We start from the raw sequence: 15835 nt of genomic DNA on the forward strand, positions 1-15835 counted from the left end.
GTGTCAGTAGTAGGGGCTGCAGTAAGTCAGTAACAGTCTCAGTCTGATGGGCCTTGGTCTTTGTCTTTGTCTTTGTCTTTGTCTTGGCAGCCCTTTTAGCTTCAAAGTCAGCTGGTTTCCCATGAAGTTTCCAGCACTTCTCCTTGGTGTGATAGGGTTTGTGACAGTGCTCACAAACAACAGTCCCTGTAGTAGAATTACCAAGAGAAGCAGTGCCACTAGGTGTAGGAGTGGCAGGGGCAGCAGCCTTGAGAGCTGATCTGTTAGTAGTAGGAGGGTGCAACATGGCAGCCTTACGGTTCTCCTCAGAGGACACCAAGGCATAAGATTGTTCAAGTGTGGGAAAAGGGGTATGTCCCAACACTTGAACATGAATCTGATCATACTCCACATTTAAGCCAGCCAAAAAATCATAGACCCTGATCTTGTCCACATGCTTCTTATAGGAAGCAATATCAACAACTGTAGTCGGGTGGAAGTCAGAGAAGTGGTCTAATTGTTGCCATAGACTGCGTAGAGTAGCATAATACTTCGAAACTGAAAGTTCACCTTGAGTGGTATGAAGGACCTTCTTCCGAAGTTCATATACCTGGGCATCATTGCCAAGCTGCCCGTAGGTTTCCTTACAGGCAGCCCAAATCTGTGCAACTATGTCTAGAAAGAAGAAAGTTATGCTGCAAATCTGAAGTCATAGAACCAATCAAGTAGGACATGAGAACACCATTATTGGCAAGCCACCTTTCCTGAGCAGGGCCTTGTTCAGTGGGCATAACACTGGTGCCATTAATATGGCTGGTGCGACCACCGCCAGCAATGGCAAAAGAGGCAGATCTGGACCATAACAGGTAGTTCGAGCCATCAAGTTTAATAGGATTTGGTGGGAAGCTGTGGTAGTCTGTCTTGCTGTGACCATCATTAAGTGGCTGATCCGAAGTAGCTGAAGAAGTGATAGAATCACCCATACTGGCAGCAAATAAGCCCAATATTAACTTCAAATTAAGGGCTGAATCAACTCTCCAAAAGTCAGAAATAGCAGCAAAGGAAGAGCCCTATATCGATATTGTCAGGGTTTTGAAAATACCCTGAATTGTTGAGATCAATAAAGGAAATAAAGAGGGACAAAAACTACAGAAAAGTGGCTTCAACTGAAGTCGATTGACCCTTTATAATGGAAGAAATAACCTGCAAAAAATCAGGTCCAATGGGCAGCAGCAACCCTAAGATCGATAGGTGTCAGGGTTTTGGAAAACACCCTGAATGGTGGAATCGATCTCAAGGAGGTCTTCAAATCTGTGGGATAAGAATTGAACCAATGAAAGAGAAATCCTGCAGCAGGTTGTGGTCTTCAAAGAGAGGAGTTGATTCCTTACAGTTGTTGTAGAAGCAATCTCCAAAAAAAACTGAAGAACCAATATCGCAGGCAGCTCTGGTCTGTTCCTATCGAGCAGAATTATGGGGCATAAATGAGGTAATGGGGGCAGCAACTGGATCGCATGATCACCTCATCAGTGCTGCCCTATATGGGGATGGAGAACAAGGGAGAAGAGAGAAAGATAGAGAGGGGAAGAAGATCGAGAGAGAGAGAGAGGGAGAAAAGGACTGAAATCGAAGGTTGTTGGTCCCTAATTCGAAATCTGCTCTGATACCATGTTGGAACCACTTCCTCTAAAAGGCCGACCTTGTAGGAAAGGGAGGAAACAATATGTATATCGACCAGGAGCTCTAACACGGCAGACTATCCAAATGGGGACACAGGTGGATAAGTAATTTCAACACCTGCCCGCTCCCAGGGGGATTCGATACCGTGACCCCTTCCTGCTTTGATACCATGTAGAGAGATTTAAAATTAGGGAAAGGCTTGGATGATTAATTCCATCCCAAGCACCTCTTTATTTATAAGAGTAATAAAACAGTAAAATTATGTACATGAGCAATGTGGGACTAAACCACATTCAAAACAAATAAAATAACAAAGGGAAAAAGGTCCAGAATACCCCCCACGGTATTCTAGCTCATATATCTAACAATTCTTCTCGAGGGCCATCATTTCCTCAGACATAGCTTGTTTCCACTTTGGGTCAGACATAACTAAACTGAGATTCTTGGGAATGGAAAAAGAAGAGAGATCAACAGTAAAAGCAAGACTTGTAGGAGAGAGAGCATCATAGGAAACAAATTGGGAAATAGGATTAGTGCAAGCTCTCTTTCCTTTTGTAACAGTAATCGGAAGGTCTAAATTAGAAGGAAGAGAAGGAATGTTACCTTACTGGGGAGGATGTATCTTAGGATGTGGATTTAAAGAGGGCTCTTGGCAGGTTTTCTTTCCTTTACTCTTCAAGCAGTCACCTTTTTTGTACTTAATGTGGTAATCCTTCTCATTACCAAAACCATTTTCCATAACCACCTCATTTTCATTACTAGCATCAACCCCTGAATGAGTATCAGTACCAACAATAACCCCCTCTTTGTGTTTCCCAATATCAAACAGAAATGGAGAAATAGGTAAAGGTGAGAGGAAAGGGATAGAAGCAGCCTCTTCATTTCCACTATTCTCCCCCTAAAGATGTTGAGAAGAAGTGAAGAAAGGGATAGATTCAAAGAAGGTAACATCTTTGGAGAGAAGTGTCCTTCAGGAAGAGGGATGTTAGCACTTATACCCCTTGGCAGAGGAGGAATATCCAAGGAAAATACATTTGAGTACCTTGGGGTCAAGCTTAGTCCGAGCATATTTATTAACATGGACATAGCTGACACACCCAAACACCTTGGGAGGAAGAGAGAAAGCAGAAGTTTGAGGAGACAACAAGTCTAAAGAGGATTTGAAGTTAAGAGGTTTAGAGGGCATGCGATTGATTAAAAAGGCAACAGCAAGAAGGGCTGCAGACCCAAAAGTCTTGGGAACATCCATGCCAAACAGGAGACTCCTAGTGGCTTCCAACAGTTGGCGATTTTTCCTTTCAGCCACCTCATTCTGTTGAGGGGTGTCAACACAAGCACCTTGATGGATAATGCCATTATCAGTAAAAACTGCTGAAGCCCCCCATACATATACTCACCCCCTTTATCAGAATGAACAATTTGAATGCGAGTACGGAACTGGGTATAAATGAGCTGATAAAATTTTTTAAAGGCAGCATAAACATTACTTTTTTGTTTCATCAAGAAGGTCCAAGTGGACCGGGAATAGTCATCAACAAAGGAAACAAAATAACGATAACCAGACAAAGAAGTAGTGGGAGAGGATCCCCAAACATCAGAGTGCACAATATGGAAAGGAACATTGGATCTATAACCATGATAAGGATAAGGAGAACGAGAATGTTTGGCAAACAAACAAGGTTCACACTTAAACACATGGGAAGAAGGAATGGAGGAAAACAAGTGGGGTAGTTTTGTCCTTATAACCCCAAAAGAAGGGTGGCCCAAGCGTTAATGCCCCAACATCACAGAGTCCATACTACTGTTGTCACTACGCCCACATACGTAGGATTGGGCAGTAGGAAGGGTGGATGTTCTTGTATCAAGAAGATAAAGCCCCTTTTCCTCACGTCCTCTACCAATTACCCTCTGTCACCAAATCCTAAAAAACACAATGAGATGGAAAGAAAGTAACAGAACAATTCAAGGACTTGGTTAGGTGGCTCACAGATAAAAGGTTAGTTTGAAACTGAGGAACATGAAGAACAAAATCAAGAGAGAGAGAAGTGACACGGACACTACCTTTACCAGAAATAGAAGAAAAGGAACCATCAGCAACTCTAACCTTTTCCTGACCATAATAGGTAGAGTAAGAGTCATAACACTGAGATATGCCGGTCATATGGTCAGTGGCTCCAGAATCAATGACCCACCTAGAGGTAGCAAAAGGGCCAGATGTAGAGGCCTGTAAAGTGGAAGCTGAAGAAGCTGGAGATCGCATAGGTGTATCCTTAGTCAACAAGGTGTATGCTCGGGCTCCCCCTCTCCTGCTACCTTGCACACCAGGGGGATAGCCATAAAGCGCCCAACATATATCTCGCGTGTGTTTAAACTTTCCACAATGGTCACAGCGAACATATCTCTGTCATTTCCTTGTGGTGGACCCTGGCCTCTTCCTCCAAGAGCTGACAAAATGTAGGAATACACAAAGAAAAGGAAATGATACTCAAATCCAATGGGGAGTACACACTCTATCCAAACAACCTTTGTCGATTCACTTCTCCAAGGCCAAACAAGGCAAACAACTCAAGGAAATTCAACACCACAACTGGAGAAACAAGGCAAACTTTCCTCATCAACATCAAGCAATCCCACTTCGAAAAAAAATATCCAACTCAAATGGGGAGACCATACTCAACCCAAATACAGAAACAAACCAGCAATCAAGTAGCTGTAAACAACCAAATCAACCCGACATAGAGCAAGTACCAAAAAACAGCAAGTGTACAGGAAGCAAGAGCTTGTAAAACATCAACCAAATCACTCCAACACCCAATAGCCTTCATTCAACAGAAACCAGACCAAGCTACCACTTCATGTTCAATAACTAATAGACATCCATTTTCCCATAAAAGTCAAATAGGGGGCAAAAAACAGAGCTGTCAATACCTGTACAGCAGCAAAAGAGAGAGCAATACTCTCCAATCTTCCCCCTTCAAGAACCGAGCTCTTAGGGCTTCAAAAGAGAACTTCTAGGCGACTCAAATGGGCCAAGCTTCAAGGCAAAACAATCTGCCAAGGGGCAGAATCAAAACTGGAACACAGAGAAGCTGGCGGAAATCCTGGGTTTTCTTCCAAGGCTGCAATGCAGTTTTCGCCAATAAGCATTCCTCTCAACATTCAAGTGTTTGGAGGTCTGAAAGAGGACCCCTAGGCGATTCAGATGCGCAGGGTCTCATTCCAAATGGTAAAGGGATAACGCAGACTTGAAAAAATCCCTCCAAAGGCTGGCGGTAACTTGGTAGCTGCCTTCTACAGCTTCAATCCACTGGTAGCAACTCCTAAACTCTCCACATATGAGTTTGGTTTGAAGAGTATAACTCCAAAGAGTGTATAATGTGTATTATCTCATATATTACAGCCTCCAATGGAACCCTCTGCCTTGTTAGGGTTCCAAAGAGAGGTGAAGATCACAACCGAGCCTAGTCGACTCTCAAACCCGAGATGCTAGCTCTGATACCAAGTTGAAATTTAGGTAAAGGATGTAAGTAAGAAAGAAGGAGATGGAAGAAGAAGAGAAGAAGAAGAAGATGAAGAAATGGAGAGAAAGAGAATTTGGTGGAAAGTTGTGTGTGAGATTATCTCCACCACACCAATATTACTTCACTAATGAAATAGACCAAATTACATACACCTCCCTAGGGAGGTAAAAGGAAAAAAATGAAAATTACAATATAAGGTAACTAGTAAGCTAACTAGTTCCTAAAGTACCCTTACAACATATAAGCTCTAACATATATAAACTCTAACAAGAAGAGCAACGAATGGAACCCTTTCCATTAACAGGAGAAAGAGAACCATTAGCTACTCGAACACTATCTTTGCCAGAAGAGGGAGAATACTGGTGAAACACATGGGAAGAACCAGTCACGTGGTCAGTGGCACCGGAGTCTATAATCCAAGGAACAGAGACAGCCGATGCACAATGACTACCAACTGGAATACCTGAGGCAATGTGAGAACCAGAAAGGGTAGCAGGTGCAGATGCCGTGGTAGGTACAGTGGAAGAGGCCTATAGCATGAGACGGAAAGCCAGGAGTTCATCCTGAGTAAGCCCAATGTCAGTAGAGGGGGCAGCAGCAGGTGCAAAAGAAGATTCCGTAAGATTTGCCTTGGGTTTGGACTTCACACAGCCCCGTTTGGCCTCAAAATCAGCAGGCTTCCCATGTAATTTCTAGCATTGAGCCTTGGTGTGATAAAGTTTGTTGCAGTGTTCACACTTGACAGGCTCCTTGAAGACAATATTACCACCATCAGTAATGGGAATAGAAGTGGGGCTGGAAGTAGTCTGTAGGGCAGACCGATCGACAGTAGGAGTATGCAACATAGCAGCCCGACGAGTCTCCTCTGTATGAACCAAAGAAAATGACTACTCTAGTGTAGGGAAGGGAGGGTGGCTCAGTACTTGCACTTGAATAGGGTCATACTCCACATTCAGACCTGCCAAGAAGTCGTATACATAGATTTTGTCGACGTGTTTACGATAGGCAGCAATATCAGTAGGTGTAGAGGGCTGATAGTCGGAGTAATGATCCAATTGCTGCCACAAGCTTTTGAGGGCAACATAGTACGCAGATATGGACAGCTCCTTCTAAGTGGTGTCATACTGTCATGGGCCTTCTTGCAAATCTCATACACCTGAGCATCATTCCTAACGCGTCCATAAGTCTCCTTGGCGGCACTCCAGATTTGATGGGCTGTTTCCAGAAGTAAAAAATTGTCGGACTGATCTGGTTGCATAGAGTGGATCAAATAAGACATCACCATAGCATTATGAGACATCCACTTTTCTTGCGGAGAACCAGTTTCAGCTAGCATGGGGTTAGTCCCAAGGATATGGCCAATAAGGCCACTACCAACAATGGTCAAGTAGGTAGTCCGAGACCACTTGAGGTCTTTTGTGCCATCGAGTTTGATAGGAGCAGCAAGGGGAAGAAATTCTGTCTAGGACTGTCCATCAAGCCCAGAGATTGCAGAAGAGGAGTCTGAACCTGTCATTGGTGCAGCCAAACAACGAAGGGAGCAAGAAAGGACCTGATGCAGTCAGCCAAGAAGATCAACAACCTTGGGATCGATATGAGGGAAAATCGATCTCAAGAAAAGTAAAACTGGAATCTCCAAAAAAGTTGCAGAATCTGTGGCTGAAACTGAGGTCGAGGGATCCTCTTGATGGTAGTAAACACCTCCGAAAGAAGCAGCAACAACAAGCAGCCCAGCAGCCCTAACTCAGAAGGAATCGATTGGTGTCAAGGTTTTAGAAAAACCTGAAAATAAGATCAATTTGAGGTTAGGGTCTTCAAAGGAGGAATGGGAAAGGTCGATAGTTGCTGGTTAGGGTTGCAGAGGAAGCCCCAATCAGGGGAAGATCAATCTACAAAAGGTATCGAGGCTTGATCTTCAAACTTGGGGAGCTTCAATATTGCAAAAAGAAGGGCAGCAACTATCGGGCTGAAATAGGGTTTATGTTATGGAGAAGATGAGGTGGGTTTAAGGGCAGCAACTAGATCGTAAGATCACCTCATTAGTGCTGCCCTAAGGGGAAGGGAAAGAACCAAGAGGAAGAGGAGAAAGAAGATCGAAGGAAGGAGGGGAGAAGAGAAAATGATGGAAGGGAGGAAGGGGGTTTTGGGACTTAGATCAGAATAGGGTTTTAGGGTTTTGCTCTGATACCCCATGTTAGCAAAACAGAAAATAGGAGAATGGTTTGAGTGAATAACTTGTTCACTCAGCTCCTTTCATTTATAGCTTTCAATAATAGGGCAGAATTACAGATATGTCCCTGTACAGCCGACTATGCTAGTTATAGGGAATAAACAAAGAGGAAACCAAAAATACCCTTATCGGGTTACACAACTCAGCATTTTATTATCAGAAATTGGATAAGTGTGTCTAGTTTGCTTTGCTATGGTGCAAGCATCACAAACAAAACTATTTGGATTACATCGCTTAAATAAAGTGGGAAATAACTTAAATAAAGTCCCTAAAGGGGGATGACCCAACTGACGATGCCATTGATGAAGATCAGACAGAGCAAGTGTGGAATCCTCAGGAACAGAAGTAACATTTGATGTTGAAGGGAACCATCAAGCAGATAGAGATCACTATCCATCCTAGCACAACCAATCGTACCGCCCGTTGCTAGGTCCTGGAAAACACAATGAGATGGGAAGAAAGTTACTTTACAATTTAAGTCCCTAGTGAGGCTGCTAATGGATAACAAATTAGTAGAAAAATTCGGGACATGTAAAACAGAGGAAAGAGAAAGGGTAAGAGAACAATGAATGGATCCCTTACCTGAAATGGAGGAGAGGGAACCAGTTTCTGTTGGCATGGGGTAACAACCGTAAGTGATCGTAAGTGATTGTAAGGGGGCCGTGTTTTCCTCCCGTGTTATGGGCGGAGGCAGCTTGTTTCCCTCAGTGCCGGCTAATGTGACAAAAAGGGTGATTCCAAGTGATAGAGTTCTTTTAAATGTGACGTGTTATCAAGCAAGTGTCTTATCGAGTAGTGTAGTTTTGAGAATTTAAAAAGTGTTTGATTTAATTGTTGTTACTGTGTTGTGCTCTTGTTATATTCTATCTTACTGGGCTGTTTAGCTCACCCCATTTTTAACATCACAGAGAATAGAGATAGTGGTATGCTATTGGTGGAGAGTTCGAGGGTGACTCGAAGATTTATGTTCTTTACTCACTATTTTATTTCATTAGATGGATGTAATAGAGAGCAGTTTGAGAGGTAAACTCTGATAGATTGGAATTTAAGATTTTTATTTTGGACAAACTTTAGACTGCCACTAGTCGGAGTTTTTGGGATTAAGGCTTTTTTTTGAATATTTTATGTTTGAGACTTGAATTTTGTGTTTTGTTTTGAATGATTCCGCATGATTTTAGCGATTGTTTGATCAGCTCCCGTGAGGGCTGTACCTTTACCTGTATCTGGGTTTGGGTCGTTACACTTCTTGCGGCAACCTCTTCCTCTCTTTTTCTTCTCTTGACTTGTTTATCCAGATTCTGGTTTGTAATGATTCATAAATAAGCAAATACTCCCCTATTTGAATCCAATAAAAATGGTTAAAAAATAAAATCCTAAAAGCATAAAAAGTAAACCCCCAGTTCAAGAATAAAAACTGGATTTTCGGCGGTATGTGCAATTTTCAACTTTTAAATGCTAAGGTTTTTCTCAAATATAAAAATTCCATAAACTTAATTATGGTAAAATATTGCTAAAAACCAACAGTGCGGTAAAATATTTATTTGTTTTGATGTCTAAGAAAATATTTTCATTCAGACTGATTTTGACAGCATTCGCGCATACCAAATGAGATTTGACCGAAACATAACTCCTTCAATAAAATCAGATTTAAGCAATCTTGGATTTGTTGGAAAACTTTTTGTTGTTTATAAAAAAGTGTCTGTCAATGATATTAGGCATAAATAAGTGCCTGTATACCAAGGTTTCCCACCGAGATGACCGAGATCACTAACGAACCGAGATTGAGATCTTGACCAAGATCTCAGCAAGACAATGCATTCCTCCTATTTCTCCTATCATCTCGTCTCGGTGTTTTAAAAAAGCGAGATATTACCGAGATCTCGGTGAGTTCTTGTTCCATAATTCTACTTCCCAAAAGGGTTACAAATGGTATCATCTCCCTTCCTGCAAACTCTTCATCACCATGGATGTAACCTTTCATGAAGTTGAGCCCTACCACCAGTATTCTCTTTAGGGGGAGAGTATTGAGGAAGAGATTCCTTCGTGTCCTTTTGTTATTGATACTATTTGACTTCAGGGGGAAAAGACATACTGTTGAATTCTCTCTGGGGAAGAAGATAGTTACTGTTCAAATTGAACCCTCTGCTTTGTTGGAAAAAAGGAAACATACCCAAAGAATCTTGGGCTCTGATACCAAGTTGAGAAGAAGAGAATGGAGAGAATAGATTGGCTTGTCTATGGTGACTAAGGCCATTATTATTTGTAGATTGGATAATGGATTACAAATATGGTATGCTTAGCTAAGGCTGAGTCATAATACAGTCACGATCCTTAACCCTTATCCTTAACAGTTTCCTATTGAACAACCATCAAACCCGAGCTTCATAATAGGCTGGGGGGATGATATCATTACTCTATGGGTTTTAGGGTGATGACTGAATGATGATAGTCGATTCTCTCACAATAGTACCATGCTCTTTGACTGCATCATGCAACATTTTTTACCTGGATTGGATCACTCAAACAGATAGTTAGAAAACCTGTTGAGACCTGTTTGCAGATTCTGTGCCTGGGTTCCTTGATTGTTTGTGTGGCTGCTGATTTACTTTTCCATCTTTGAACTACCATTCCATCAATTTCCCTTAAAAAAATTGTTCAGTCTGTCTGATTTATCAATGCTTGATCTATATTAGACTTTGTAGAACTATCTCATTTTGTTGTTTATGAATCATCAATCATTATAAAATGTTTTTTCAGCTTTAATGATCGAATACGAGATGCAGTTCTTGGTGGATCTCCATTCGGTCATCCTCTTCAACAAGGTTTTATTACTGGTCTTTCTTTGCAGGTATTCCATAATTATTTATGTACCTTTTCCGTTTACTTAATATCAATATTTCTTTTAGTTGGATGGAGCGCAACATTAGGAGATGGACTTCCAACTCTAGGTCTTTCAGGCAGATCTGGGATTCCATCTCTTTCGATGTCAGCTCGAAATCCTCCTCCCCTTCCCTTACCCTCCTTCCTCTTGTGTAAACTCCCCAAGGAACAGGCTCATTGTTGCTTCCTGGGGTCTCCCTTATTCTCTTCTCTCCCCTTCCTTGTGCGTCGGTTAGCCCTATGTATTGAAGGATGGTCTATTATTTTCTTTCCTCCCCCTGTATTCTGGGGGTTCTTGTTTTCTCTCTTTGGTAATGAATGTTTATTCACGCAAAAAAAATTATTTCTTTTAGTTTTGTTTTGATTAATAAAATTTCACACCTGCAGTCAATCATTCTTCTCAATCAAACATCATTGTACAATGTTCATGCACTTAACTGGATTGGATCCTCGCCTAATCATTGTTGTAGGGATGAAAACTATTTCAGGTGGACTTAAAAAGGATGTTTTGGTTAAAAGTGGTTTTTAGTTTTAAACTTTTAACTTTCTTATATTTAATCTGTTCCTGGAATTAGTTTCCTTTTTTCTGTTATGATCTTGTCAGTCTGAATGATTTAAGAAATAGGTTCCATGGTGGATATAAATATATGGCTCATGCTTCTTGTACAGCCTAATGCACAAGACCACGGTTCCAAAACTGCCATGGACCAAATGCTTGCAGTATCAAAGGATCACATCCAGGTGCATATTTTTATATATGTGCTTAATATTATTTAGTCTGTTGCTTGAGCTGACATACAGGACTTATGTATCACATGCAATTTTCTCTCCATTTTTATTAGATCTCCTGACAATGATCATTATGGTTGAATTGATAGGTAGTAAGGGGATTTTATGATGGGCCTCTCATTAGATGCATTAATTCACATGTCTCAGTTGATGCCATGGTGAACAATTAAATGAGGCTTCATATTTAAAAACTATTGTTGCTTTGTTGTTCTTGCAACTATGGCTGCTGGGTATGAATCTCAGTTTTGATATTTGACCTGGTAACATCAGGATACAATGATGCAGTTCTATTAGGGGTGAACTTCAGTAACTTCAGTTCCATCAAATCCTTTCAGTATGGCATCTTTTGAATTTTATCCATATTAATCCCAGTTTGAGACGGTCTATTCAAACCTAGTAAATGGGTCAAAGCCTCCAACCGGACCTGTAGAAACTTGGCAGTTTGGTTGAGTTTTTAGTTGTGTCATTCATCTTTTGTTGGGTGGCTGCAACTTTGAGAAGCTGTTGACTCAACCTTATGCCAATCCAATGTTGAAACCTGGCCTGCAGTAAAACATCACTATTTACACCCAGTAAAGAGAAACAGGCGAAGAAGAATTCTCCCCTTCCAGAGAGTGGATTTGGGTGGACATGACCTTTGCGGGAAATTCTGTCTATGATATGGTTGGACAGCACACCTTCGGAGTGGCCATCTCACATATTTGGATGGAGCGCAATCTCAGGAGATGGAAACTCCAATTTTAGATCTTTTCATCAGATTAGGGACTCCATCTCCGTCGCAGTCTCAAGCAAAGTTTCTGGGATCTCCTCTGGTTGTGCTTACTCCCCAAGGAACATGTGTATTGTTGTTTCCTGGGGATTTCCTTCTTCTAAGTTTATTCCCCCCATCCCCCCCTGAGGGGTGTAGTTTGCCCTTTGTATTGTAGGATTGTTTCTTTGTTCTTTGTCCCCTATTGGGGGGGGGGGGTCTTCCCCTTTTTTCTTTCCTTTGGTGATGAATATTTATTCACCCCAAAAAAGGAAAAAAAAGAAAGAAAGAAACAGGCAAGTTAGATAATATAATATTATTTTTTCCCTGGTATGCTTGATTTATTGTGGTTATCGTATCAATATGGACCTTATATCCATAAAGCCAAAATAATAGTTTAAGGTTGTCACTATTACTATTGGGGGAGTTGAATATTAGAATGATTTGGCTTGTCTCCAGAAGACAGAGGCCCACTTTATTTATAGATTAGAAAGGGAAAACAAATAAGGTATGCAAGTGGAGATGACTCAGCTCCACCAAATAAGGTATGCAAGCTGGAAATGACTCAGCTCAACCTTAACACACACGAGGTACATTGAACCTAGACACATTGACACACATTAATGCTCCCCCTCAAGTTGGTGCATATATATATCTCGTGCCCAACTTGCATGCAATAGGATGAAACCATTTACAATGTAGGTCTTTTGTGTACACATCAGCCAATTGATTCTCTGTGGTAACAAAAGGAACACAAATGGTGCCTTGTTCAAGTTTCTCCTTGATGAAGTATTAGTCAATCTCAATGTGTTTGGTCCTATGCTGATTGCTGCCTTGTTATCACAATATAGTCACATAGGCTTTGCAACAGTTACTCTCAAATCACTAAGTTACATCTTTAGCCATACTAGCTCACAGACTCCATATGCCATCACTCAATACTCAGCTTCTACACTGGATCTAGACACAATGAATTGTTTCTTGCTTCTCCATGTGACTAGATTCCCTCCAAGGAAAGTATAGTATCCTGATGTAGATCACCGATCATCAATAGAACCATCCCAGTCAGCATCTGTAAAGGCCTCCAACTGTAGATTACTATTATTGTAAAATGTTGTAATATGGGTTCAAGGGTAGAATTGTCCTAAGGGTATATTTGTCTTTGTACTCATTCCAAAATGTTCTTCTCTTTATTATAAATAAAGATGGCTGTAGTCACTCTGACTCAAGCCAGTATTTACGGAATTCAATATGGCATCAAAGCTAAAGATATTCCGTTGATATGGGAATTTGAAATTTCTTCCTTTTTTTTTCTTTTTTTCTTTCTCTTCTTCTTCTTCGTGATTCTGCCTTAAGGACAGCCACCACCGCAGGCCGCTCCACCACCGCCAGCCCCCGCAGGCCACTCCGCCAGCCTCCGCAAGTCCCTCCACCACCTCCCTCCACCTTCCGCCAGCCACAGTAGGCCACCCCACCACCTTCCGCCACTTCTCCCAAGCCCGCAGGCCTCTAGCCTCCTCTCTTTCTCGCGTGCCCAACTTGCATGCAATAGGATGAAGCCATTTGCTTTATTTTTTTTTGGGGCTTTGTTTATTGGTTTCTGCGATTTTTCCAACTACCATGCCTAACGTTTCAGAGATCACGTCTGCTTCCTCTGGTTCTGATGGGTCATCCCAACGTGACTTTATACTGTTTCCGGTGAATCCCATCAAACTAACTGGCAGCAATTATCTTTTGTGGTCTCATTCTTGCTTGTTCGCTATTGGATCTCATGGTCTGTCTGGCTACATCACGGGCACTCAGGTCAGGCCTACTGAGGCTGGTTCTGCACTGGATCGATGGATGAACTTCAATTTTTTGGTGATGTCCTATCTTGTCAATTCGATGGAATAAGATATTGTCAAGCGCTATCTCCTTGATTCGGCTGCGAAGATTTGGAAGACAGCCAAGGACACTTATTCTCAGGTGGGGAATGCTGCCCAATGTTACGAGCTTCGTCAGAAGATTCACTCGCTTGGCTTTATATCTGTCAATACTTCCATCAGACTTGTGTTTGACAACAAATGCCCACTTACACCCTACAGCTCTCTTTCACGGTGGAAGCAGAACCAAATCCCACGTGTTATTTTTGCCAAGGGCTCTCATCTCTTCCTCTATAGCTTCTTTCTAGTCCGAGTGTACCACTGCCTCCTGCCAGGAGTTAGGAAGAGAAACAAAGGATAGGGAAGCAAGAAAAGTCTGGAAACTAGGAGACAATGAGTCATAAGAAACCACATTAGAAATCGGGTGATGAGTGCAACTGCGTTTACCTTTCCTAACAGCAATAGGAAGGTCTAAAGTAGGATCATAAGGAGGAACAGATGGAAGCTTACCAGAGGGTTCAGAGGTAGTAGAACTTGGAACCGTTTCAGTCAATCTTATAGGAAAGATGGTAGTAAGCCTGTTCTGGTCGAGCTTACTCTTCCTGGCAAACATCTGAAGTGACTTATCTCCCTGAACTACCTTCTCCTTCTCAGGCTGAATAATAGTTTCACTAGGCACATGAGTCTCCCCCTGAACAGAAACCTCACTTTGGCTTTGCACCTGTTCTTGGCTAGTAACCCCATCCTCAAGAACATCTTCTTCTTCCCATGGAGAATCAATAAGAATTTAAAGGACCTCTTCCCGAGGAACAGACTCCCCCTGAAGAGGGATAGGGTAAAAGGGAACATCCTCCTGAAAAACAACATCCATGGAAACAAAAACTTTGTGAGAAGAAGGATGATAACATTTATATCCTTTTTGGGTAGCATAGTACCAAAAAAAAAATACATTTAAGCCCCTGGGGATCTAATTTCCTATGGACATGATGATTACGAACAAAAGCAACACAGCCAAAGACTTTAGGAGGGACGGAAAAGGTAACAGTACCAAGAAGAGTTTCGACTGGACTCTTATTATTTAGGACACAAGAAGGCATCCTATTAATATGAAAAACAGCGGTAGTAACAGCATCGCCCCAAAAACGAACAAGAACATTCATAGCAAATATGATGGACCTAGCAACCTCAAGAAGGTGACGGTTTTTTCGTTCTGCCACGCCATTTTGCGGTGGAGTATCAACACAGGATGTTTGATGAACAAACCCATTGGCAGAAAAATATGACTGAAATGTCCCAACCGAGTACTCAGTGCCATTATCAGATCGAAGAATTCTGATTTTAGCATCAAACTGAGTGGAAAACATATTGTAAAAATGCTGAAATATAGAAAACACATCACTCTTTTGGTGCATTAAATAAACCCATGTCGTACAATTAAAACAATCAATAAAAGTCACAAACCATCTATAACCAGAAGAAGATACCACACGGGCAGGGCCCCACACATTGGAATGAATTAAACTAAAAGGAACCATACTCCAATTATCCGACACAGGATAGGTATTCCGAGTTTGCTTTGCAAGAATGCAAGCATCACAATGAAAATTATTCAAATTACCTTACAATTGAGCTCATTTGTAATACTACTAATGGATAACAAGTTAGTTGAAAAATGTGGAACATGAAGAACAGAAGATAAGGAAAGGGAAGGTGAACAATGAACAACACCCTTACCAGATATAGGAGAAAAAGAACCATTAGCAACCTTGACTTTATGGTTACCAGCTAATGGAAAATACTAAGAAAAAATTTTAGGAGAGCTCGTCATGTGATCAGTAGCCCCCGAGTCAATGATCCAAGAAAAAGATTTGATAGAGGAGCTATGACCATAAAATGAAATACCTGTGGAAGGACTGTCAGAGGAAGGTGCGGTAGTGGCAGAGGCAACACCGGCATGGGCCGAAGGTGCTGGAGTGCTAGAGTCCAGCCTTGACATCAAACTCCGCAGGTGACTCATTTCATCGGTAGAGAGGGGTGTACTAGAGGAAGCATCCTCAGAGATCGACTAGTGGGTAGCATTGCCTCCAGTTATCGGCGGACCACGCCCACGAGGCTCGGGAGGGCGACCATGGAGTTTTCAACAACG

General features: G+C 41.7%; 1 protein-coding gene and 1 long non-coding RNA gene across 8 annotated transcripts in view; one reads left to right on the forward strand and one right to left on the reverse strand.

Moving 5' to 3' along the window:
• LOC122654486 (pullulanase 1, chloroplastic) overlaps positions 1–15835 on the forward strand; it is a 125260-nt gene that overhangs the window by 80645 nt on the left and 28780 nt on the right. For all 7 annotated transcript variants that reach the window (XR_006331918.1, XR_006331919.1, XM_043848599.1 and 4 more), the window contains exons 17-18: positions 10168–10258; positions 10960–11031. Coding sequence is in view for 5 of the 7 variants with exons in the window: in XM_043848599.1 (XP_043704534.1) it covers positions 10168–10258; positions 10960–11031 (163 nt within the window). In the remaining 2 variants the exon portion in view is untranslated. The remainder of the gene's footprint in view (positions 1–10167; positions 10259–10959; positions 11032–15835) is intronic.
• On the reverse strand, positions 3821–10862 carry LOC122654488. Its single transcript, XR_006331920.1, has 3 exons — positions 10724–10862; positions 4708–4710; positions 3821–3831 (listed from the first exon to the last, which is right to left on the reverse strand). It is a non-coding gene; the product is annotated as an uncharacterized LOC122654488 (long non-coding RNA).

The sequence above is a fragment of the Telopea speciosissima genome, chromosome 3 (assembly GCF_018873765.1).
Source record: "Telopea speciosissima isolate NSW1024214 ecotype Mountain lineage chromosome 3, Tspe_v1, whole genome shotgun sequence".
NCBI classification, from domain to species: domain Eukaryota; kingdom Viridiplantae; phylum Streptophyta; class Magnoliopsida; order Proteales; family Proteaceae; genus Telopea; species Telopea speciosissima.